Source organism: Taeniopygia guttata, chromosome 1 (genome assembly GCF_048771995.1).
Source record: "Taeniopygia guttata chromosome 1, bTaeGut7.mat, whole genome shotgun sequence".
Classification (NCBI taxonomy): domain Eukaryota; kingdom Metazoa; phylum Chordata; class Aves; order Passeriformes; family Estrildidae; genus Taeniopygia; species Taeniopygia guttata.
The window spans coordinates 99,961,701-99,989,132 of NC_133024.1; the positions used below are offsets into that span (position 1 = coordinate 99,961,701).

Here is a 27,432-nt window from a genome sequence, read left to right on the forward strand (position 1 = left end):
AAAAATAAGGCAGCTGGATAATGATTTACAGTAATAAGTTTGCAGCACATTCTTCATAAAAACGAAACTGCTTGACATGGAAGCCATTTCACACATTTCTTTGTTTTTTACCTGTGGATATAACTGCTGCAGTTGCACCAGACAAAGTGATTCCATCTTTAAGTATCTGTGCAGTGCCATTTTCCCCCTCAGGAGATGACTGAGGAGAAAGAGATGTAGGAGTCAGTTGTTCTGGCAAGATTTTTTTCTGTTAAGAGAAAGAAAATAAAAACTGAGTCAAAATGTTTAATGTTTTTAAAGGAGTCTGCACAACCTTCCTGCTATCAGTTATGATCTTAATGAAAGTAGGTGGTTCCTCATTAGAAAAGTACCACACACAGCAGAGAAGGGAAAGTTCAGGAAAGGAAGACCAGAAACTGTCAGTCTGCAGTTACAGCTACTTTAGTAATGCAGTGGAAGACAAATGACTTAGAAAAGAACCCGCCTTTGCCTAAAAAGTGGGAAAAGAAAGAGCTTTATATACTACTTCATCAGGTGCTTCATGCAAGACATCAAACAAGCCTGTAGTTGCAATCCAGTCATGCCAGTTGCCAAAACCTTTTCCTTTCCCAAAGCAAACTTATTTGCAGCTTATCATTTGACAGATAACCAGAGTTCAGAGCACAGCAATTTAGAGATTTGTCCATGTGCATTACCTTCTCCACGTGAGGAAAAGAGAATTTTGTTTTAATTTGGTTTGGACTGGGGTTTAGGAAAGAGATGTGCACATGGAAGACATTTCACAGAATCACAGAATGTCCTGAGTTGGAAGAGACCCAAAAGGATCATTGAGTCCAAGTCCTGGCCCTGCACAAGATACCCTAAGAGTCACACCATGTGCCTGAGAGCATCCAAACATTTCTCAAGCTCTGTCAGGCTTGGTGCTGTGACCACTTCCCTGAGGAGCCTGTTCCAGTGCCCAATCACCCTCGGGGTGAAGAACCTGTTCCTAATATCCAGCCTAAAACTCTCCTGACACAACTTCAGGCCATTCCCTCGTGTCCTGTCACTGGTCACCACAGAAGAGTGCTGTGTTTTGAAATACTATGAAAATACATCAAAATAAAAGAAATAATAAATCAGAGTTCATCACTTTTCCCTTCACCACTTATTCTTGCATGAGAACAGATTACTTTTTGACTCTCTTACCTAGCAAAAATTAGGAATGTAAGAGATTACCCAAGGTCTTGACACTGCTGAACACAGCAGAGACTTGTGGTAATGTGGTACAGATTTACCATTAAAACTGATATATAGTGAAGTAAAACTTCAGTCAATTTGCTAAAGAAGGCTTCTTAAGGAAGCCCTCTTCCATTTGGCAGCATTCGTCCTCTAAACTTTTAGAAGCAGGCTATTGTCCAAGTAATTTATTGAAAACCTTGTAGAAAGCAATCAGAATATATACCTTCCTAAAAGAAGCAGTGCTTAACTTCTTCACAATTTTCATCTGAAATCCAGAGCACTTTAAAGAAAAATTCTGTGCCACTTACAGGTCAAAGAAGACAGGTTTGGCTGGGGAAAGTATTTGACAATATGGCACTGGGAGGAATCACCATGAACATAAGGAATAGACTGCCAAGGCTTGGCATTGCATTGTGAATGACATGAGGTGGCACAGGTGGCACAGAACAAAGTAGTGATGTACTTGTCAGGAACTGACCATTTATCTTAACATTGGGTACAGACAGGTCTCCATCTTTTAATACATAAGGAGAAAAAAATGCACTTGGGAAGACTGAGGTTTTGATCTGAAGTCCAACATTCCTGAAGGCCCCCTCTAGCAGGGATTCTTGTAGCAGGAGGAGGGCAGTTTTCTTTCACAATGCTACCAAAAATACCCATTTTTGGTATTGGTCAAACTGAGGGAAAAGATGAGGAAATGGGGAAAAATGTAGGAATGAAATACAAACATTTAACTAAGAGGAACCATCCACTCTCTACACCAATGCACACAGGAGTTGAGACTAGCTGGCTGTTTCCTACCTTCTCCCTCAGAAGGCAATATAACACATTATGCTTGCTCAGCTGAGGTTCTCATTTTGCAACCCCCCGTGACAGGCTCCAGCTGTGAGCCCAGAGCCGTGTTTTTAGTGAGACAGGCCACAAGCCCTGCAGGGCTGGGCACAGTGGCTTGGTCTGGCTGGCCGCTGCCAGGGAGGGCACGGCAGCTCTGTCACCTGCAGAGAGCAGGACTCACAGCTTGTACCACCAGGGTAACTTCACCAGCTTCACCCTCATGCTTAAAAACTCAAGAAATTCTGAAAGGAATTCTTTGCACTGTTGCGTAAAGTGTACTTTAAATATAATGCGAGAGATGTGCAGAGGTTCCTTCTTTACTATGGAAGAGTAAAAACATACAGTGCAAGCTGTGAGAAACAAATGAAAAACAAAATCCAACATGCACCTCATACTTACAGAGCTTGGAAAAAAATTTAATCAAAGGAGAAAAATGATGCAACAGTTCAATATTTCTAGCTGTATAATATAAGTTAGTATCTGCAAAATGATAAATACTGCAGCATAACAAACCTGAAGGGGCAAAGAAATTCAAACAACTCTGCAGAGAGAGAGGCAGATACCAATGTCCCTAAATACACCAAACAGCGAGCTCACACTTGAAGCACAACCATTTAGTGTAACATCTGGAGAGGGTTTTTTTGCATCAGTCTAGCGGGGTGGATGGAAGAAAAAAAGCACTTTCAAGCCTTTAGGCACATACCACTTGCATATTTGCATACATACTGTGAGGTGTACAGGCTGTATGGCTGCACTTCTTGTCAGACACACCCTGACTGTAGAACTCCCACAAAGCCCCATTTCCTCTCTTTACCCTTATGCTAACAGGTGTAATAGTCCAAAGAAAAGTTTGCACATATGTATAACATCTTGGCAATTTAACCACTCACCAAAGCAGTGACAGCCTTCTGTGAATTCTCAAAAAGAGCTAATTTTTCAAGTTTTTAATGCTAAAGTTAACAAAGTAAAAATCACAAATTAGATGTATCAAACCTAGATTTTGCAAAACCTGTCTGTTGCCTGGTCCCACAGAGGAAATCAGGAATGCATAGAGGTACCACAGATTTGCTGCCTTAGGACAGAGTTATGTCAGCACTAACACCCATTCCCCAAACAGTACCTCCAAGCACTTTACACAAACCAGGTGTCAAATGCTCCAAGCAGACACTTTCAGACACCCAGGGCCCAGAAGCCTCTTCTAATAGCAAGGTGCCTCCAACTACTGTTTCAAAACATAGATAAAGCCTCTCGATTTCTTTTTAATGAGAGCTAAAATTCTTACATGAAAGTGCACATCCTGCCACACCTGAATAAGACCTGAAAATATGACAGTCCTGTGTTCAATGGTGTCCTTTAAAGCCCAGTTCAGACTTAGAGAGAACACCCCACCCACCAGCTAAGCCTGGATAGGAGCACCTTTCTCCTCTTTAATCTCTGTTGCTGTGCATTTTTATACACCAAGTAAGAGAGAAACAAAACTGGAGAGCAATTCCATCAATAGTCTACCAGTTTGGACGTCTGACTGCAAGGGGCAGGCAGCAGAGAAGAGTGCTCAGCTTTCAATTTATGGTCCCCAAAATAATTTCTTTTATCTTGTGAACATCATTTCAATGAAGTGCTGCTTCCAGTTTCATACTAGAGCTTCCACCTATGCTCTAGTAATGTTACTTCACTAGCACTTCAGACTGATCAGCACCTTCACCAGAAGGGAGAATCCCCACCTTGCTGTTACTCCACCTCTTCCCACGCATTATTAGGAATAGATCCCACAGCCCACACTGATACAGACTGGAGGAGAAAAGCCTTCAAACTTCTACTGTTTGATCCTTGTTTGGAGGAAAGGGGAATGAACACAAAAAAAACCCCACCAAAAAACATCAGGAAAAAGCACTACCCTCCATCTCCTCACTAGTGCTAATGCAAAGCAGGAAGGAGCACAAGGACAGACTCAAACTGCCCGAGGGAAGGCATTGCAGGATTGCTACTCTTCTTGGACAGCCTGCTGTGCATGAGCAAGCCTCAGAAAATAGACTGTACTTCCACAGCAATTCAAATTGCCCTAAGTCTGCCCTGCTGTGATCCTATTCTTCCTTGCAGCAGCTGTAGCATTTGGGCTTTTTTGGGGTGGAGCAGACAAAGAAGGAAGTAGGAGGGATGGATGCTGTGCCAGCTGTCTACCAGTTGAGTTCCCTGCACTGGCTCGCATGGAGATTGCTCATCTGTCAGCGTTGGTGGCAGTGGCAGTGGGAAGTGGGGTGAGGGGACAGTGTGTACCTGAGCAAGCAGTCCCAGTGTGTACCTGAGCAAATAGCTCCACCAGAGCTGAAGATGGAGGCAGCTGCCAACATTCCAGGTCTGACTCAGCTGGGCAAGGAGAAAGGCATCATGCCTTTCAGACCAGGGCAGAATTAGGCCCACATCTAGAGAAAAAGAAGCTTCCTGCTTCATGCTAGTAGCTCCAGAATTAGGGAGTATCCATGAGATTCATTTGGCAAATCAGCTGTATGCTTAAGAAGCCTATTACGCAATGAAGTCCTGACTGGTTTTAATTCTTTGTTTCTAAACCTGAAAAAAACCCCAAAAAACACATGCTATATATATGGTTCAGTAACAAACCAACTCAAACTAAAAAGTTTAAATGCTTCCCTGTCTCTCTACTTCCGAATTGCATTTTTCAACACCAATTACTCACCCATAAATAAAACAGTAATCTTGCTTGGGAATAAAATAATCCACAGGACCTTACACTAAAATATTCCAGAAGAGCTATTCTAATTTTTTTCTTGTAATCAGTTGCTGAAAATAGTAAAGCCCTGAAGGCTGAAGAGAAGATAGAAAATTAAGTAATAATAATAAAAAAAATCTCACTGCAAAATTTTGCAAAATAAAGTAAAGTAGTAGATAAGGACTAACCTTTTTTCCAGGTTTTAAACTTTTTTTCCTTGTTTTAAGATTTTCAGTATGAGAGGTGCTTTTTGTCAGGGGAATATTTTTAGGAGACCTGCCCTTCTTGGGAACTGCAGACTGTCCAGGGGGTTTGCCCCGACCTGGTTTCCTGCCCCGCTGCGCTGGTACTGGAGCAGATTTCTGTGGAGACTGCATTGAACGCCGGGTCACTTTGGAAGGGGAAGATTGGATTTTTGCACTGCTCTTTGTAATGGAAACTGAGGAAAAACAAAAACAAAAGGGAAGGGGGGGAAAACCTCAAAATGAACAATGGAAAGAAACTTTTCTAACAAAGGCTTAAAAAAAATAAAAGTGTACTGCACAATTTACATTGTAAAATGAATATACTTTTTACTTTGAACTTAAGTAGCTGGCATGAAACTACAGAACTTCATTGGTGCCAAAGAGAGAACTCTTTGTACCCATTCTTTTAGAGGGACTTTCCTAAGAGAAAAACATTCAAATAAAAATTGGGATAAAACTCAAGAATTAATCCACTCACCTTATAAATGCTTTCCATAATTTAATTACAATATTTATAAAGTGCCATTCATCAAGAAGGCCTTCAAAAATACTTCACAAATTATACAGCTTATAATACATCCCTTTTCTGCTAAGAGCAATTTCCACAACTACAAGACATGCAAACTACTTCTAGGGAGGTACAAAACAACCTTGAGCAGCAAAGAAAATCATCCCAGTGACAAGGAGAAACTGATGACAGGCAAAATGTCTTCTGTGAGTATTTGTCTGAGATACTGGATTAGAAAGTTAAACTCACATAACCATACCCAGATTTTTCTACCTGGTGCCATTTCGAAGAAGGGATTCCAAAAATCAAACACAAAGTATCATTTTTCTTCATTCTTAACACTGAAGCGATTTTCTCCCATGAGATGGTTTAATCTCCCATTCCAATTCAATATGGGATCCCAACAGATATCCACTTGGATATGTTCCAATATGCATATGCTGTGATAGCATTATAATCTGGTGTGAGGCTCTAAGATGTAACCAGATTTCATTAAATTAAAACTTCCTAATAAACAGGTCTCTTCCAACCAACTCACTCTTCTCTGAAATAATGACAGTTTTATTTTACCAATTCCCTTCCCAATGGACAGATTAGAACACCAAAAGGATACTGAACACACCCTCAATGAAAAGATGTACTGCAACATGCTACAGCAGCACCTGTGGCCAACAAAAAGCAAATATTAAGTCCCTGTGGCAGACAAATACTCCATTCTGTTGGCTCAACCACTGGCAGGCAGAAGATGCATAAATTGCAGGACAGATAAGTAGAAGATGAAATAAGGAAACTTTTTGACATATTTTTGTTCAGAGGTATGGGAAAGAAACACACAGCATATTTGAAATAATTTGAAACCTGTTTACACTGAAATTAGACAGCTTTCTAGTGTCACACTGCCCCTATCACAGCCTTTTGCATCTTGCTGATTGTAAAATTCATGTGATTCACCCCAACTTTAAATACCATAAACTTAATGTGACATAACTTAGAGAAGTATTGCAAGTTTGAGTTAAAGCAGGCTTTGACTCTGTTGGTCATCAGTGCCCGATTCAAAGGTCTTATTCGTAATGGAAATGGAGCACAAGGGGCTGTTAATTCTGGATTTTTGTGAATTTGGAATCTTTCTTCCCTGAAAATATTAGTATGTTGAAGCTTTCTGGTAAGCAAGTAAAACAAAAAATAAACCACAAAGATACTTTTGAAATGAGAGACTGAGAAAATAAAATATTTAAAGATTGAGTAACAATTTTAATGTCTAATTGTATGAATCATATTCAACTTAACAGTCCAGTAACTTACTTTACAACTGTTTCTTTAACCCTGTATCTTTATTCAGGAGTTAACTGTTATTATTTGCAATAGGAAATGTCACTAAGATTAAATATACACCGCACGCAGATTTCCTTATAAAATATAAGTACTACTGACACACATTTCTAAAGCAGTAGGAGCATTTACATACATTGCTATTTGCCTGATTCAGTTACTAATCTAATATTCCTTAATGGCAGAAGAAATCTCTTCATTATGGCTGATTACAATCCTAATACATCAAATGCAGACCTGATATCCCAAGGTATCTGAGAAGGACCACTTTCTGAAGGTACAAAGTGATCACTTTCCTTTTATTTATGTATGCCGAAACGTATCTTCATATGCAATGACAAAACAAGATGAACAGAATTTTAACCAAATGCTGGCACAGCATTTCTCTTATGCTCTTGAATTTCTGAACAATTAAGCTGTATATCTGGAAAGCAAAACAGTATCAACTGTATGATGTACAGTACAATACTACATATTATATTATACCTACAACAATATAAAATGCAGCTATTTTTATTTATTGTGCCACACAACTATGCATAGAACAAAAGAATCATGACCTTGTAAAGAAATGCTGTTTAACAAATACTTTGTGCTTCTGCATATGCTGAAATTTAGCAAATGCATTTCTATTCTCGCACAGTAAAGACATAGCTGTTCTTAAATACACATTACTTTCAAGTCAACAGGTTCTAGGAGCACAGGTATGAGTTTTGAACACTGGGCAATCCCTACTCCCTTCCAGAAGGACATTCACCAGACAAAGAATAAAATGCAAACAGCTCCAGCCACTTCCTGCTGCTCTCTTTAACCACACACATCAAGCACTACCTTATCTCAGCATCTTCCTACCTGTATACACCAGAGGACTAAATATGAGAGCAGCATTAACCATTAAGGGGGTGGGGGGAATCAGGTCCCACTTGGTATTTTTCCTTCTGCCTAGGGCTGAAGCTGCTTTTTTTAAAAGGCAGGACTGCAACAAAGCCCATGCTGCCTGGGCAGCATCCCAGAGATAGCAGCAAATAAGGAAGCTGCTATTTGCATTTGTTGATTTAAGAGAGGATGGGGGGAGCACAAGGGAGTGGGAGACTGCTAAAGTAATTCCCATATTGTCTGCAGGCTGTATTGACAGTGATCATCAGTCACCTGCTCATAGTTCCCTCACCCGGGCCTTCAGAGGGAGACCAAAGGTTACACTGGGTCACAGGATATGGGGGGAAATGAAAAGACATGCAAAATCAAGCTGCCAACCCACTGCATCTGTAGACAGAGTTATCCCCACTAGGCCACATGTTCCAAAAACTAAGACATTTTAATAGTCTCATGAGAACTTGTTAAAATATAACGATGAAGAGAATAGAGAGGAAAAATGCCAAGCTCTGCTTGCAATTACTGCAGTATTTAGCTGGGATATTTACAACCAAAAAAGCACATTTGCCTTTTGAGGATGCTGCTTTGCATCACAAAGGCCCTCTCATTTGCACAAACAAAATCAAGCATTTGTGTCATGTTGCTCATCTACAGAAATATCCGCCACTCCGGTTTGGTTTCAGGAATGGGATGCATTGCATGGCTTTCCTTCCCAAATATCATGTTTAGAGCCAAAACCTGTACAGGCACCCTCAATAACTGAACAGAGGCCACACTACACAGATACACTTTACCATAGAAATGTTAGCAACTAAGCAGCACTTTCAAGATTCACAGAGCTCTAGTTATACTGCCACGTTTGTGTGGGCTATAGGTATATAGCCCTTCATGCAACTCAGCTTTCATACTTTCAAATACTTCTCATTCAAAACATTCTTTCTTTCCCCCCCCAAACGGTTCTGTGAGAATCCCAACACCTGCAAACTTTGCATTTAATGTAAGAGAAACCCCAAATCCTGTATTTTGGAACTCACAACCTGGAGATGCACAGCCATAAAACTCAGTCCTTCCCTGAAACAAGCAGATCCATTGCAATCAACTGAGCTCATTTGCATTAAAAGGACCCAAAAGGTTACACCTCACATGAGGGCCAAATTCTTCTTGCAGAAGCAGAAAAACTTCCCAGACATAGGTAGAACTGCCAAATTGACCCCAGAATGTTATGTCCAAGATCTCTTGCCAGGATAGGTAACATAGTTAAGACAACTGTGAAATCTGAAGTTACTGAAACCTCCAGTACTTGGGAAGGGGATGGAACAGATGACAGCTCAAAAGCCTGAATTCTCATGCAATTCTAATTAGTAAAATTCCCTCAAATAATCAGCAGTGACAGTTTCACTCCATGTTTTTATGGAAAGCAGGGGAAAAAAAAAGGTTCAGATTTGTAATATTTAAACATTATAAATCTCCCATTCAGTTAGTGCCACAGAAAAGCAAGTACAAGACAAGACTTAAAACAACTGACGGGAAATTACACAAAGCAAGGTAGGGGTTCACTGCCATGCATTCTGTGAAATCTGAGGGGAAGATGCCAATTAGACCAGTAGAAAATGTACTTCATTTTTAAAGTCTAGTTTTCTTTCAAGAGATAAATTATTCTATTTGTACTGTAGTATTATTCCTATGCCCTCCCCCCCCACCAATATATAAACCTAATGTTCTTCTGATAACATAAAAGATTTGTCCTTCTGTCATGTATAGACAAAAAAAAAAAAAAAAAAAAAGAGGCAAAGAGGTTTAGCAACTTACCCTTAATCCATGTGAGCATTCCACAGGAGAAGTAATGGAAACATATCTGCTGAGTTCTAGCCTGGAGTTTTAACTATAAAACTAACCTTCTTTAATACAGTCAGTTATTATCATGATAGTTTTGACAACTGGCAAAGAAAGTGGAAAAGATTAGCAATTTTTCAAAACAGCTTACTGCCAAGGATTATAAAAATTTATGTCCTTATGTCTCAATTGAACAACAGAACCATACAAAAGCATAACTATCTGGAATACATTCCACCTCTTCCTATCTGTGTTTGGATGACTTCTGGTTATAAGGTAGCTGTGAGATACTAATTGATATGTTGCTATAATACAAAACCAGGTATAAGTCATTGTTCTGCTATCTAAAAAGCAACATCACACTTGGAAACTTCAACATCCACCTTGGCAAGACATGGACACTACAGCTTGAAATTTTCTTCTTTCTAGATTTTAGTTTCTGTTACCAATATAATAAAAGAAATAAGAAGTCTCTGTCTCCTGTGAAAATTTTTAGCCTACCTTACACAGGACTGAAAGGTAAAATGGAGGCTGCCAAGAAAGGTAAGACAAAAATGGATTAAAGGGAAAAAAGCATTCCTCTCCCAGTGACCTCCACAGGCAGCACTGTAGCACCTTCAGTCTCTCAGTCCTTCACCCCTTTTCATGAGGTAGGCAAGCCAGCCCCTACAGAAGTGACCACTGAAAACACCATTTAAGATCCATCAAAACCCACTACTAACCAAATTAACACTCATCATTTCCAAAAAATCCAACTTCTATGAGCTAACATGGGGCAGGGGATATATGGGACTTGGGGGGTTACAGGCAAAACAAAAGAAAGACTCCTGGAAGATCTTTTCAGTTAATTCCCAGAAACCAAGAACTGTGAAAAGCCAGCTTCTAGTCTCATCCTTCAACAAGCATTGCCATTGCAACTACATTAGGAAAAAAACCCAACCAGACAAACCCCAACAAAAACACCCCTATACTTTGTTGATAATCTGGAAGAAAGGAAGACAAGGAAGGGAGCAAGCAAATAACTCGAACTATCAAAACAGCATCAACTTGAGATGCATGAAGTCAACTTAGATGTGCTGATGATGAATCTGTCAATAAGCCTGGCAAGACCCAGCTCTACACACTGGGTACAAATTTAACAACCTGATTTTTTACTCGATCATCACTGATTCTGCCCTGGTTTTGCCATTATTTTTCCCCAAATAGCATAAACAGGATGAAAGGTGGGCCCAAAATGACATAATACAATGCAACAAGCTTCCAGGGGAAAAAGTATACATAGAGCATAGATAGGACAATGAAACAATTTGTTCTGTCTCAGCATCTGAACGACAGCACTGATACTCTGGACATAGCTTATAGCTATTAACACAGATTTGGAAAATATCTACTCAATCACATCCACTAGTAGGGCACCACAACCATTTGCTGTGGCTTGGCACACCTAGGTTAGTAATCCTTTATTTTACTGCTTAGTCCCCAAAGGAGTAGGGTCTTTTATTACTCACGCTGCAGGTGGGAGGTCTGTAGATAGTACAGCTTTCTGTTTAGAGTATACTGAAATACCTGCAGTGTCCATAAGACCCAAACAAGAGCAAGTTTTTTTTAAAAGTCCATGTAGCAGTCAAAAATACATGTGTTGGAGTACTTCCAATTTACATGAAAATTACAATTACCTGATAAATAAACATGATAAGATGACATGGAATCTAGACTGACAATAAGGTCACATCTTTGGGAAAGGCAAAACCTTTATTTTTTTTTACGTGATTACTGTCCTGTAGCAGTACTATCCAACCCTTGCTGCAAGATGTCAAGAAACATTAATACCGGATAAAAAAAGCTTAACATTTGAGAGAATGTGGCAAATCAGGTTTTAGCCTGAAGCACTGAGGAGTTTTTAATGTACAATTCTGAAGACAGCATAAATCTGCTTACTGTGTGTGCCTGATTTAACTACTGTGATCTGCTCATGAAGAGAAGCTGGCTGCACTGACAGAAAAATAAAACCCCCACCAGTATGAAATTGCACCACTTCACTTTTTTTTTCTTTACTGCAACTTAATTACCATGCTTATCTGATTTTTTTGGCTACTCTAAACATTACAGAGTCTTCACAGATCTTACTACAGCTTTGTATAAAGTTTCAACACTTCTTTTGTTTCATCTGCAAACAGGGCAAACACTTAGGTTTTTACTGATGTTGCACATTTGTGCACAACTCAGCTGAAAACGTAACAGAGCTTATTTTATATAATTTCATCAACAACAGAGAAGACCATCTCTAGTATCTAGCTTGGTAAAATCTGCACATAGTAAACATTGAGAAAATTACTGAAAATTATATAAAACTAAGAAATCATAAAATAGACAAATAAGGTACTTTTAAATCTCTGCTTGAGCTTGTACTGCTCTTTTGCTGCAAACAGTTTTAGAAGGAGACCTTTAACATCAACACTCTGATTAGCATAATGAAAGAAGATTGCTCTCTCTGCCAATAAATGCACTAAATTAGGAGAAAAGCAATGATGGGACACACGGTGAGGAAGAGGGGGAGACAGAAGAGAGGGAAAGAAAGAATATGACTAATAGTAAAAATTACAGAGTATCATGTTTTTGGTTGTTTTTTTAAATTATTTTATTATCTTCCTTTGGCCTCCCAAATTTTTAGAGCACAGAGAGCAGTTCCAACTTTTTGAGTTCTTTGTATCACCTTTATCCTTCAAAAATCCAGCTTCGTAAGGTTGGGGGGGGATCATGGATATGTAGAAACTGATCCCCTTCTTTCCAGATGCTGTTCCCATCTAAATGATAGATACTACTTAATACTGAAATCAATCTTTGCAGGTGACACTACTTATTGTTTTCCACATGGCTTGTACCCAGTCGTTCTTTTGTTTTCTCTCTTTTATGAAAAAGGTTTTACTACTATTATTAATAAAAAGGTGGGTTGTCTAAGTAACTGCCATTTACATGTAATAGCTAAACAGTAAAATGAATTTATACAGAAACAGCAAATAGAAATTGTTCTGGCAATCTCCAGTCACCTGCTGCTTACTTCAATCATAAGCTTCAAAATACAACAAGCTACAAAAGCAATACATGAATATCAAGAATATTCTTGGGTATAGTAACAGATTTCTATTATTCAACAGAGTAAAGTAAAAATTACAATCTATTGTGGTTAAATGGAAAAGTCCAATATATTTGGCATAGAAAAAGAGTGAATAAAAAAACATGCAGAAGATATAAAACTTTAAAAGCCTTCTTAAAGTATATCAAAAGCAGGAGTTACATGGACCCAAGAGATGACCAAATTTCAGAATGAGCCAATGCAGAAGGTTACAATAAAACAACAAGACTGAATTTATTTTGCATTCATAGTCACTCCAAGGAAGCACACAATATCAGTATAAGTCCAAAAATCCCAAATACCATTTAATGAATAATCATGGAAGGAACAGAAAACATAACAAAAGGCACCACTATGTCACTAAGTTTCCATATATTGTGAACTTCTGGATCCAGTGGCTCAAAAGTGCTGTAAGTGGAAAGTAAACAGTACAGAAGAACAAGGGTGACCAGAGGAATAAAACTGATCCCTGAACAACAAAACCAAAATCTTCCTGTTAAAGTACTGGAAGTACAAGAAACTGTTTCAGTACAAGAAACCAAGGACAACAAATGAAACTACCAGCAAGGAAAATGAGTATCTCCTTTTCCACAAAAAATATACTCAGGTAGAGAACACCTTATGTTGTACATGCTAAAAAGGATGTTATAGGTGCTAAAAGTACCTGAGAAGGTAATCAGCATAAAAGTATTTTTCTGGGCTTGGAAGGAGCTGCGCTGCAGATGGACAGATACTAGGAACACTTGGGCAAACCTGTCTCCTATGTGCTTATGATTCTCTTCAGACATCTGCTTTCAGCCAGTGCTGGAGAAAGCCTTCAAGAACAGATGGTCCTTCAGACTGGTCCAGCACAGACATTACCATGTCAATCTCTTTCATTAGGTACTTTTCACAACACTGTTTATGTGTTTTTCAGTCATCTCTAAAAGCATTTAAATGACCAAGAGACACAGAGAAAACAATCTATTGCATCCTTAAAATATTAACCTTGAGGCAGCAGGTCAAACCAACATCAAGCACTGAAGTCAATCCATAACATAACCAATTAGTACTATCAGAGATATGACAAAGCTACAATATTAGCCAAGCACAGCTTCTGATAGTATGAATACTGAACGGTACATTTCATACCACTGTGCACATATCCTGACACCCAGCCAGGTTAACTGAAGTCACATCTTCTGATAAGGACCAAAGACAAAACATAACACAAATATTAGAGCCTGAAGGCTATCAACAGATGGTCCAAAACAACTTTTCACCTAACATCTTTTATCTTAGTTCATGAGCTGTCTAATATGAATTAGAGATACAGAATATACAGTTATAAAGAGTAAAAATAACACATAATCTGGTATGAATAACCCACATCCTAGAAGCTTGTTCTTAAACTCCTCCCATGGCAGAGGTCCTACATTCTCTCTGGGCATCCTAAAAGGCTAAGACAGTAGACAGCTGAAATACAATCTTCCCTTATTTTCATACTGTCACCCTTACTGCATTTCTTCTCTCCTTCAAAAGGTTAAATTAGACCCCAAAATACATCTCATGGCAGGAAATTGTTGTCCTAGGTATGAATGAAATTAAAAGCATCATTTATAATTTTCATATTTAGATTGCAGGATATTGGCTTTGCATGTTCACTAAATTCTGAGGCTTTTTTTTTTCAGCCCTTAGTAGTTATTTAACAATTTAAATGCTTTCAGCTTTAAAAAAAATCAAGAATACTTTTCATATTCACTCTGGAATTCAAGCCACTCTTAAATCAATTATTTTCACTTTCTATTGCAGAAATTCAAGCCAGAAATACTGAGGTAACCAGCAGAAAAAAGGTCCGGATCAGAATAACACTTCAAGGAATTCCTGCAATGTAGTAAATATTACCTAGTATTTTCTCCCCTAACAGGCGTAGTCAATGTTAGTGTGATGTAATGAAGAATCCTGACAACATCATCATATTTCTGAATTCATGCAACTTAATTATACTCTTCTTGAAGCTATTATTTAAATCTTAATAAAGGATTGTCATTGCAGTTCTCTAATAGCTCAATAGCAATCAAATAACAGTGAAAAACCTAACCTGAGAGCAAAATATATTTTATCCAGATATGTAAATTCAACAACTGCATATAAAACATACAAACATAAAATATAAAATAAATAACAACAGAAAGCAAAATAGAAATAATGAATTATTTATGCTCAGAATGGGGAAAAATGAATGCACAATTGCAGTAAAACTGCAGTTAACTTTGGGCTCACTTTTGGAAACAAAAATGAAAAACACTCCAGCCTGCACCTCTCTGCACTCTGCTTCTATTACATGTCCAAAATTCTCAGTTTTAATTACAAGCCTGTAAGAACCTTGCTTCAGATTTTATTAATGCCTGGAGTGTTTTTGTTTCTCATCATAAAGCAATAGTATCCTAACTGGATACGTATTTCAAGTCTGAATTTTGCTTGGTTTATTACCTGAAGGACTGGATTACATAAACAGCTTTACTTACTGTCAAACAACTTTGAGCGCTATTAAGCAGTAATCAGGCAAGAAAAAATTCTGGATGTCTTACCTCAAAATATCACTGGCTTTCCAGCAATGAAATTGGAGTAGACTAAACAATTTAATAATATTCTTTCCAGAAGATGAAAATGGACTCAGCAATCTAAACTCACAAAAATATATTTTAAAAATTCTATGCCACTAATTTGCACAGCCCCTCTTGTGGATCACAGAATGGGTCAAGCTGGGAGGGACCACAGTGGGTCATCTGGTCCAACCTCCCTGCTCAAGCAAGGTCATCTGCAAGCACATGGCACAGGGTCGTGTCCAGACAGCTCTGGAATATCTTCAGTGAGGGAGACTCCACAACTTCTCTGGGCAATCTGTTCCAGTGCACATTCACCCCCACAGTAAAGAAATAGTTAAGTGTAATAATACATCTCATTCATGATCTCCCAAGACAAGGTCAACCTCCTGAAGAAGCTGAGAAAGACACTTTAGAGATTGGGAGCACAGAAACATTAAGACTAAGGTCAGTGTGATACCTATTAGAAGACTTCTGATCCAATGTCCATCATCCTCACCTGACTTTCCCCTTCCCTCTCACTGCAGGTTTGTACCAGCAGATAATTTTGGACAGTACAGCTACACACAGAGTTACTCCTTTGCTGAAATCTGCCAGAATGGACAAAACGTGATTCCAGGTACTGTGACCCCTGGCAGAAACTTCAGACAGGCAGGTGAGAGCAAGGATGCAGAGGTACCCTTAGCTAATTCCATACAGTTCTTTTTTTCCATACAGTTCTTGATCTGTTAGCAAAAGACTGAGAAAAATAATGGGGATGGAAAGGCCAGGAAACATCACTGTATTCTTGCCTTCTTGTTTTTGTTCCTTTCCTACTTCCAAGTGAGAGTTCTGTGACACCAATCTATTTGTTCCTTACTCACCTAACACCAGCTATGAAAATTCTTACTGAGAACAAATCATTCTGGTTAATAGAGAAATTAATTAAAATATTGTTCTACTCCTTCAAAACCTCTCTTCCTGACAATTTTTTATAGGATGATGATAGAAAAGCTCAAACAATTTGACAGAAAAGCCTTACACTACAGAAACCTGACAAGCAGTTTCAGAGTAGCAAAGGGATTACACTGAGGCATATCCCTCTTCATGCTATTTCTCTTCATTTTACTGTAGAGATTTATTCATTATAAAGTGTCCATTAGTTAAAGAGACACTATCACCTGATCAACAAACATCCCTAAAGGCAAGAGTATGATAAAGCATTCAGAATAGGCAGCTGCAAGACAGAATTTTCTGAGTATGAAAGGAGAAACATTAAAGATATAGTTTAGACCTGAAATCATCACAGAAGGAAAGACTACTTTACTTAGCAGTTAGCATAACATAAAGTGCTGCAGCAGCCAATATATTAGTATCACTAAACAGGAGCGTGTATCTATCAATAATACAAACAGAAAGTCTAGTACAAGATTCTTTACAAGCACACAAAAATTAGAGGTCATCAGAAGTCCTCCTAACAGTATTAAATAAAACATGTTCCCAGAGATAACTATGAGCAGGCAAAAATTGTTTCCCAGCAATTTCTATTAGCTTTAAGCTACATAAAGAAAACTCAACAACATTTCATCCTCGCCTGCTACTCACAAATCAAATCTTCAGTCTTATCTGCATATAGCCAGCTGGTTTTTAAAATTCTGCTGTAATTGAGGAGAAAAACAATTAAGCGATATTATTAGTCATCTTACCATTGTTCCCTGGTGGTTGTAATGCATCTCCTGTCAAGCTACACCATCCAACTGGGAAAATATCTCGAGAATCACACCTGCACCAATAGTCAAATGCTCCTCTCCAACCATCAAATGTAACAAAAACTTCATCTCCTTTAACATCTCCAATGGTCGCTGGGCAAATCAGGTATGGGTTCTTTCTATCTATAGCTTCAAGTTTCATTCCAACTTTAAAGCAGTTTGGCACAGGTTTTGGTGGTTCCTACAAAAATAAGCATAGTAGAATATTTGTATTTCTATGACCTCTTAAAAAAATTACAAAACTAAGTAGCAGCTCTTTATTTTTCCTCAACATTCTTACCTACTTACAGTCACTACTCTCAGGAAATTACAGAAATACATTCAAGGAAACTCAGTCATATTTCAAATTTGCATTTGCTCTTCTACACTACAAAAATCTTCATTCTATTCCCCAAACACAGCTGGGATAATTAGTAAAATTCTCCATGACAGAAAGACCCTGATAAAAGTATTTACATAAGCAATAGGTTGCAACCAATACATTATGTCTGGGCAGCAAGACAGCCAAGACACTAAAATGAAATTATTACATGCTAATAAAGAAGAGGTTTGCAGAGCATGGGTATTTCTGGGGACTGATAACTGTCTAGTAAAAGCTTTACCTCTCAATTAATCCATGAAAAATTCATTAGCATTGGACATTATTTATAGGCCTCTGTTAACTCAGTTGGCCTTAGACCAATTCCAAGTGGACAAAAGAAAAACAAAATTCAAGTGAATGTGACTGGTATAAGTGTGACTCCACAGCAGGAGTTATGATCTGACAGAACACAAATTACCATGTCAGCCTCAAGAACCTTATTAACTAAGCCCATCTCAGATGTGCTGCAGGCTAGCACAGAGAAGTGTGGCTCATCACACCTCAGAAAATTTGTATTATCTTATCTAAAAAATTATAATTATATGAAGTTAACACCAAGTGATGCGATTGCAGGCCTAAACCCAACTGTTTGATTTGCTGACATACTTCTCAGTATCACTCTCAGTATCCAAAAACACACTCAGTATGACAACAGCGTTTTATCACCTCAACAAAAAATTTAACCAAGTCATTTTAATATTACTGTTATTTTTAAATAATATTCCATATTTCACAGTAATTTCCTCAAGAGTCACGTTTAAAAAACTGAATGGCTTTTTCTGCTATTTTCAACTACTTTCTCACTACATCTTAAATGATGAGTCTGTGTCCAATGAAAATGTTTAACAAAACTTTTCTAAGCACTATTATATTACAATGGGTCTCATTCCCTATTAATTTTTTTTACTCCTGTGCACATTCACATGACCATAGTGCTGTTAAGAATTGTGATATGCATTTTATCTAAAATCCAGAGACAAAAAATGAGCAAACACATTTTTTCTAAATAATACATCATACTTTGAAGTCTCAGCTCAACAAAAGAAACAGCCCTCTCTATGGACTAGAAGCAGATTCCTTTCTGTCTAGTTCCATAGCATGTCAATCCAGTTCAAAGTAATTTCAAATAATAGTCTTGCCTTCCCTGTCTTTGCTGCAGACAACAGGGTAATATCTTAGCATCCTCATTAAAAAATGTAACCATGGACCAATTGATTGGAAGCTGTTCACTAGAAAAGCCTTTCTTCTTACCTTCTTAAAGAATGCTGCAGGTGCTATTTCAGCTCCATTGAGAGTTCTTAAAAGAAACATTGGCCAAGAGGATGCATTCATCTGGAACCCTGAGGACAAACAAAAAACTAAGCAAACAGCCCTACATTCAGTTTTTAAAATACAATAGGAGAAAAAGGTTTTATATAAAGTCTGTTTCACTAATGCCTCATTCCCTCTGTTTCAGACTTGGCCAAAATAGAAGCAGCTAAGAAGAAATGAACATGCTCGCTGTAGCTGCAGAAAGCCGTGAGATTCGTTTCCATTCTGAGTGACTTGCCTGCAAAATCACTCATCATAACATCAGGCATTACAGATTAATTTCTAGGATTTAATGACATGCAATTCCTAGTACAGGAGACCATTAGGTTGTTCCAGAGTCTCTAGTCCAGTGGAACTTCACTGGCACAAGCACCTAGCTTTCACTTCAAGTTCTAGCTCATTTATTGAGAAGATACTTTTTTATTTTTGAGAATCTTGTTATTCTTTCACCAAACCACAGAAAAAAAACCAGTGCAATTGGTTTTTCTTCCTTCTCTCATTAAAATAAATACATAAATAGCCATAAAAACAAAGTATGCCTAAGAGTGAACAAAAAAAAGTAATTGCAATAAATCATGTATCATATTGAAAAACATAAACCAGATGGCCTTTATATTTTATCATTTTTCATTAACAAATGAATAAAAACCATAAACAACAATCAAATTTCTCTGGATGAACTACCTTATTCAAACAGAACAAAGGTTTGGCTGAAAACCTTATTCCATATAATCTTCCTTCACAATCAACCACTTTCCAGTTAAAAGATAAAACAAACAAAAAATCCTTTTGCTTCCTTTGCTTTCCAAATGAATGTTTTAAAGTAATAAGTAAGATAACAGACATACTGCACATTTTTTTCTGCTTCTTTAGCAGTTAGGTGTCTGGAACAGTTATGCAGAGAAACAGGCATAATACAGCAAATAGGAATTTTTTCCACAAAGCAAATAGTACCATAATCTGCCAAGAGCTCATGAGTTCCCTCATAACTGATCTTTAACAATTGTCTTAAAAATCTGTAACTAGAAAGGTGGAACATATCTGCAATTCCTGATCAGTTAAATAACTCACACATTTAAAATTTGATTATATGCTATAATGGTTCTTGAGCTCATACCTTTAAGCTATCTGCAGTAGAATAAACAGTTTTAAAGCCACAACTACCCATGTAACACCTAAATTAATGCAGACCTCCTCTATGATAAACGGTGTCATAATTCAGGGACCACTGAGCTGATTGTCAGGTCTGGTTTCATACCAGTCTTTATAAAACCTGAACACGTGTGGTTACTGAAACACAATATTCCCAACCAGGTAGCTCAGAAAAGATATACAAGCAAGACACAGGAATGACAACTAGACAACAGTTTCAATTAACTTCATTTGGTCTTTAAGTTGTCCTGGTAAAATCAGAGAAAATGCTTAGTGCAATGTAATTTGCTCAGAACATTAAGTTCTCAACAACAAAAAGCTATGGAAAAGAGGCTGGAACAGGAACACTTTGCTGCAATAATCACTTTCTCAAAACCCTTATGTAACTTGCATAATTAAAGCCATGTAAAAATCAGGTAGGAGGGACTATTTTAGTTAGTTATTGTGATAGAAGTGGAACATTAGTATCCAGAAGGTTCCCTACTACTAAGGAAAAAAAAAGCCGTTGGTTAAATGTCTAACAGGAGGTAATTATACACCCAATTAGCTCCCAGCTTTACCCAGGAACAGGATGCTGTAAAACTGCCAAAAAGGCTTTTTCAAAAATTTATCTAGGTATGCCAGAATGTTTGATTGTTGGAACTCAGCATATCTCTAGAAAAATCTAGGGCAGGAGGGCCAAAATACTGGCACTCGCATTCTTTTCTGAATAATCAGCAATTGTTCAGAGGGCAGGTAAACTTACCTGAATGCCTGAGTGCAGGGGACCAGCTGCTTGTTAGGCTCCGCACTGCAGGCAGCCTGACCACTTAAAGAGTAAGAAACAGTATCTGAGGAGAAGGCGTCAACCTTTCTAGTGATGGTCATGGAAGGTTTCTCCTCTTGACTAATTGACCCCATCATACACAACCAGCATCGTTTTACTCATCATTCTGACTTAAAAACACATTTTAAAAACTGCTGTGTTCATGTGTGCAGCTGAAGGAACTGCCATGCTCTTCCATTTTTTCACTTCATTCATTCTAGAAGGTTATATCAAGACTTCAGAGAGGTTAAACTGAGAAACTTCTTGGAAAAAAAGAAAAACACCCCAACTTTTTCCCTGATGTCAGGAATTTCCAGTGTTTTCAATCCAAATCTCTATATAGCCATTGAAGGAAGGGGAAAAAAGCCCTTCTGGATCAAACTCTATCTATCATAAGCAGTATTTTTCTAGACTGGCACCCTGATGGCATTAATTCTCTTGTGCTTCTGAAGAACCACAATAGCATAAAAATCCACCCTTATAATCTATGCGAAGTGTCTTAAAGGTTAAGTCAACCTTTCCTGTGTCAGTCTTTTTACAAGCAAATCAAGATTCATACTGTAGTGAAATTATACTTTTCAGTTCATCTTTTAAACAGAAAAACTGGAAATTGCTTCCAAAGCAGAATGACAAGCAGTTTGAGAGGCTACTGAGAGAAAGCATACCTATCCTCACTAAACCTCCAATAAGAATTCCCTAAGAATTACTGATGGCACCAAACCAGAAGCAGGTTCATAAGCATAAGATGGAAAAGCAGCAGCAACCAATTTCTGTATACAGGTAATTTTAAAATTATTTTACAGTTTATTACTTTAATATTTTTTGCATCTTCTAAAAATTACAGAAGAAAAGGGCAGAGTGTGTTTGGGTAAATTTTGGTCATTATTCTTCATCTTTTTTAAAAGCAAAATTATTTGCATATCATTGTGAAATCTTTAAATATTTCCATACATAGAAGTTTAAGCTATTGACAAATATGGTATAAGAATGCAGATCTAAATATACAAGTTAATCACAGCAAAGAAAGGCAATGTCACATTTTACTACCTCTAGCACTTTAGTCAAAGTTACCTCTGACCATTCACCAGGTAATAAGGAATTGCTTTGTAGAATTCCCTATTTAATAAACTTCCTCAGTAAGTCTAAACCCAAGAACTATTTCTCAGTTGGAGGAGACACAATGTTGTCACTCATACTGCTCATGGAAGACAAAGGAATTTCTGCATGATATTTCTAAGCATAAGAAAGCTATACCTTGTTCACAAGCATTTGTTGTGCTCACAAACTAGCCATGACAAACTAATCTGACATTCCTGAACATATGTTGGTTTGAGGGAATGAGAATATCATGCAGTCTGAGCCTGCAGTTTGCTAGAGCTCTGGAGTGTTGCTTTTACTACCTGAGAGTAAAAATTCAGAGCAGAATGCTACAGTTCTGCACTAACCCACCTTATGCTGCCTGTCCTAGAACACAATTTGCTCGGTGCCCAAGGAAACATCCTGACTGCCCTTTCAGCAGCCCTGCCAAAGCTTCCTAAGCCTGCAGCAGCCAGTGCCCTCTTGTGAGCTGCTTGGATGCACTGATGAAGAGTTAAGGGGCAATTTGGCTTTCTCCAGTTCTTTCCAAGGGCTCCCAACCAGAGCACGTATGGCATCATGCAACAAAACACTGTATACACACACACAAGGCAGGCTGTGTGTGAGGGAACAGTTACAGAATAGGCACATTTAATATTAAGGGCCTATTAAGAAACACCAACAACAAAAAACCTGCTCATTGTTTTGTCAGAAGAATGAAAAGATAAGAAAAAGCCACAATTCACTTAATCAGAATTAGTTTACTTACCTCTTTTTCAATTAAATAATGGTTTGATGAGATGTTCATACCACTGAATTTGCCAAGACAGAAAGCTAAATTTGACTTTCTGAAAACAATGCTCCACACACATTTGGTCAACAGCTTTGTTACTTACCAAGTGGAGGCTGGAGCATGCCCCCTTTCTTTTCACAGGTCCCAATGGGCTGTATGTCTGAGGAATCCACAAGCCTCCAGAAATCATTTTTGTTGTCACTTCCATCGAGCCGCAACCTTAGCCTGGCACCAGTGATTCCGATGATGGTAGCGATACAAACTGAGGTAACGTTGCGAGGATCGTGCGCTTCCAGTTTCATACCAACTTTGAAATCATTCTTAGGCGGAATTCTAGACTACAATAAAACGTAAAAGGCTTTTTCTTATTGTGTTAATACTGCTAAATTCACCAGCCAGTTCAATAGACAGCTTTCCTCCAAACTTAGCATAAAAATGATAAATATGAAGAAGCTTTTAAACTTTTGAGTGTCTAGCAGCCAAGTCAGAAAAGGCAACTGGATAACCTACCAACTGCATAAGCATGATTGATTTCTAAAGAGGTAAAGATGCTAGGTAGGGTAACAAGGGAATCATTATGAAGATGTGAACACAAGAGTGAAGTGAATGGAATAGGACATTAGGAAACATGACATTCCACTCAAAAAAACCCAAAAAGCTAAAACACAAACCAACACACACATCCAAAAAAAAAATTCCCAACCACAAGGTTTATTAACTTCCAATTCAAAAGAAATAATTATCCTCATTATAATAATATTTTGGAAAGCTAAACAAAATTTGGACCCTTCTGCATCAAAAAAAAAGCTTACATTACAAAGAAAGAAGACAGAAAAAGGAGTTAGTGTTAGCATTTTTAAGACAGAAAACAGTCCTAAAGTCCTATAAAACTTCTGTGCTAATACAAAAACTGTAGATTATGCTTATTTATAGAGAACTGAATATAATCACATACATACAATGTAATGCCAATTTAATTAGTACAGGGAAAAGAAATGTGACAATTGCAATTTGGTTGTTAGGCAGAACTTTTTGTCACATGCTAAAGATGAACAAAAGAGGGCATTTTTTACTCATGTATCAACACACTACAGGCAGAGATTGACTGGATTGCAGTCTGATTACTTGCCTTCTGTCATATTGCAAGCAAATGACATGTAATGATTTTTAAAACTCTGTAGTAACACTAGCTGGGATGGAATGACTCTCACTTTTCTCTTTATTAGTCTCCTCATTTCCAGGCTAAATTTTATTGATGGAATTTTTGGCCAACACTATAATTTAATATAATTTTGCACTTTAGCAAATAAAACTGAAAGCTACAACTGACTTTTTCTCAGTACCTTTTCAAGAATGAAAATAAGTCAAGCACTGAAATTTCTCTTAGGAGATGATGACTATTCTCCTATCACCCTGGAAACTCTTCTCTGCAACTCTTCAGTACAAAGTTGTTTTTGAATACAGGCACCCAGAACTGTAAGCAGCATTCCCCATGACATTTAAACCCAGCAGCTACCCCATGCAGACTAACACAGTCTAATTTCTAATACAGGAGGCACGTTAGAATACCCAAAACCACGGGCACTCACAGGACTCCGATGTCCCCTTGTGCCTCACCTGACCAGGTCAGGTGGGGATCCCACAGCAGGCAGACAAAGTGCACTTACCTGTCTGCAAACATAGGAAAAGACAGGAGAAATCTGCTCCTGTGACAAGTGTTTGAGATATTTTTTCTCCACCACATTTAAATGTCTAAAATACATCTTTCTCTATTTGCTATATTGTGCAGGTGCACTATTTACAACACACCCTGAATCAGGGTTACCAGGAACCCTGGAGGAGCCTGAGCCCAAAAGCCAAAGAGGCAAGCAAAATTCAGTGAGCATCTGCCAGTGCTGAACTCAAGACAGCAGGCTGGCTGAAAGGGGAGCCCAAGCATATTAAATTTAAAGGGCAATTCAATTTCAAGATATTGCTTGTCAAGCTGTTATTTTGTACAACATGGAAAAGCAACAGAAATTGAGAAATCAGGGAGTTTGTTTCTTTGTTTGTGGAGAAGGTGAATTCAAGGCATTCTTCCAAAAAGGTAAGTCCTCCATACTAGTTTTTCTTTAAATAAAATAACAAAACCTTGCTCAGTAACAGCTTTGCTTTAAGTTCTGCTCTAACCACAAGGGACTGAGCTGTTACGTTTAAAATTTTCAACTGCCTGGGAAAAAGTTTCAGGGCAAGAAAAAGGAATAAGAAGTGCATTAAAATTTTAAGTAGCTATTAAAAACAACTTAAAGCAACAGATAAAACACCTTCTAAATTAAGATAAATACTTTAATCAATTTCCATTATCTGTCTGTGTCTTAATTTATGGTAGAGGCTTTAATTTATTGTTATCCAGGTAATTTTTAATTACTACAAAATTTAAATTTTTTAAATCCCCACAGGTCACAAATTCTGGAAGTAACTGTCAAATTAATTTTCTTGCTGCTCTTTATTTTCTGGCTGGTCACAGCAATGTATTTCTTCACATTACATAAAGTAATAATGACATGTACAATTCATGTGTAACCCAATAAAAGTCAAATTAGTACTAAACAAAGCACAAGCACTTTAGGTTCAAAAATCTGCAAACATTATGTAGTGAGAGGATCTAGCTCTGCACTTATCACCATTGTGTATCACTTTCTACTTAAAGGTCAACTCTTAAAAAATGAAAATCTGCATATGCAAATTGTTTTGAAATTTGCTGTGCACATAAATTAAAGCTCTTCTTTCCAATTCACACACTCCTTAAGCAATCCAGGTCACATGGATTTATCCCTGTCAATGCACGTCACCTCAGCACCTCTATTCAAGGCATTATTTGGTTGCTCAGTTCAGACTTTTTGACCATTACTAGGCGAGAGGAAAATGCAAGAAAGACACATGGAAAGGCTTTTGAGCAGCTTTCTGCAGTAGTTACATTCCTTGGGAGCATAAACTCTGGTCATGGTGGTTTATGGTCTGTGAGTATGGCATTAACCTCAGAAAGATCCAGGGACAACTTACAACCCTCTGCCTCTACCCAGGAGGAGTTTGAGGTGTCTGCCTTGTGAAAAACACATTCTGTGAAATTAATTTCTGCAGCTCCCCTCAGAGCCATGAACATCAGTGTTTTTAGCCACCTCCCACTGAAAGCAGCATGTGAGGGGCTCTTCGCCCCTCATCTACAAAGAGCAAGCTGAGATTCAAGATCTAGCATGAAGAAATGCTACCACCCGTGTTTCTCTCTCCTAACTCTCCATTCCTGCAACTGCTTCAGACTCACTGAGTGATGGTTCCTCTCCTTCTCAGACTATTCAATTTGTGCTGCTTTTTATTTGGGCCCCCACTGGAGGCCAGTATCATTTACAGTACAATCAGACCCCCAACAGACCCTAGAAAACAATTTCAGAACATGCCCAAGCCACTAAACTAGACATGCACTGCTTGTCACACCTATTACACTTCTATGAACCTGAACAATCCAATTCTTTAGCAACTATCTTACTAACACAGTGAGGGCACACAGACCAAAATGAATCTTATTTAATTTTACACAGACAAGATACACCTCAGCTTGGGAAAACAGAGAGAAAGATGCCTAAAGAGATCGACTCAGTCTCCAGAGGGCTGAACAACTGGAGGTCATTAGGTTACACAAGATGGTAGACTTAAACTGCATCTGCAAATACATACTAAGTCATCAAGTAAGGGGGGATCAAATTTGTAGGCTACAGGGTAACATAAAATAGTACATTAAACATCATAAATCCAGTACTTCCTTTGTATTCCCATATATTCCACTTGATTTTTTTTTTTTTTTAATTTTAATATCTATTACCCCTAAGTAGAAAACACTCTGTTAAGAAAGAGACAAAATTAAACATATTAGAGATCCAGGAAAAAAGTGGTGACTCAACTCTACTACACACACATCTTATAGCTAGACAGAATTGAAAGAAATGTTTCAAATATGGAGCAAAGACTCCTCTGACAATCAGCCAAATTTTAAATGCTCACTAAAACCATGGTAGCGTTAAGATTATTGAAAAAAAGTAGCAAACCTTTTTGAACACTGACAAAGCTATCTGTTTTCATTAAGTAGTTTTTTTTTTTAAAGGAAAACAGAGTTCAAAGACACAATTATAATGAAACCCTCAAAATTTGGCTCGAGGCAGAAACCAGGAATGAAAAAACTTCCGTAGCTAGTAACTGCCAAAACTGTAAGCTACTGATAACTACAGATGAAAAGAAGTCAAATGGGAAGTCTGTAAGCAGTCTAAATGAGAAAGTTTTTCTAGGCTCACCCTGTAAAAGGCATACAATACACACACACTTGCAAAATAGTATCTGGCATACCTGTCTGAAACAATGCAGAGGGGCAGCTACTGATTCAGTCTCTTTCAGATAATCATCCCAATTAAACTGTTCTGGAAGACACAAGATAAAAAATACATATACAAACATAAAAATAGAACTTTAAATTAAATGAAGATCTGAGGAAAGAAAGGGACAGAAAACCCAACTATCTTGTAGGATATATTTTCTCAAGAGCAGAATCATTCTCAAATGGAAATTCCACCTTTGAAATAAATACAGACCTTGAAGGAGCTACACAAGTAATGCTAGTTTACAGGGGTGAACACACAATAGGCAAAATTAATATAAACCTTCCTTCAATTTTTTTTCTACATGTAAAATGATCCAAGTCAGAATATCTAGATTCAATATTCTGCATAAGGATCTCCCAAGCATCCTTATATAAACCACATTAGCTTTCCTATATCTTCGTTTCCCTAACAGTAAGGTTGATATGATGACCTCATATGAGTACTGAGATGATATACACTGAAAAACAGAGACACATGGATACTGTTGAAATAT

The 27,432-nt window shown here is 37.8% G+C and overlaps 1 protein-coding gene across 27 annotated transcripts in view; it reads right to left on the reverse strand.

Moving 5' to 3' along the window:
- The window catches only part of SCML2 (Scm polycomb group protein like 2), a 98,720-nt gene that overhangs the window by 18,547 nt on the left and 52,741 nt on the right, over positions 1–27,432 (reverse strand). For 21 of the 27 annotated variants that reach the window (XM_072934318.1, XM_072934292.1, XM_072934263.1 and 18 more), the window contains 6 exons: positions 26,908–26,978; positions 22,637–22,871; positions 18,647–18,735; positions 16,972–17,215; positions 4,969–5,219; positions 112–247 (listed from right to left, as the gene is read on the reverse strand). In XM_072934318.1, coding sequence (XP_072790419.1) covers positions 112–247; positions 4,969–5,219; positions 16,972–17,215; positions 18,647–18,735; positions 22,637–22,871; positions 26,908–26,978 — 1,026 coding nt within the window. The remainder of the gene's footprint in view (positions 1–111; positions 248–4,968; positions 5,220–16,971; positions 17,216–18,646; positions 18,736–22,636; positions 22,872–26,907; positions 26,979–27,432) is intronic. The other 6 variants (XM_072934329.1, XM_072934336.1, XM_072934334.1 and 3 more) reach the window with 2 other exon arrangements.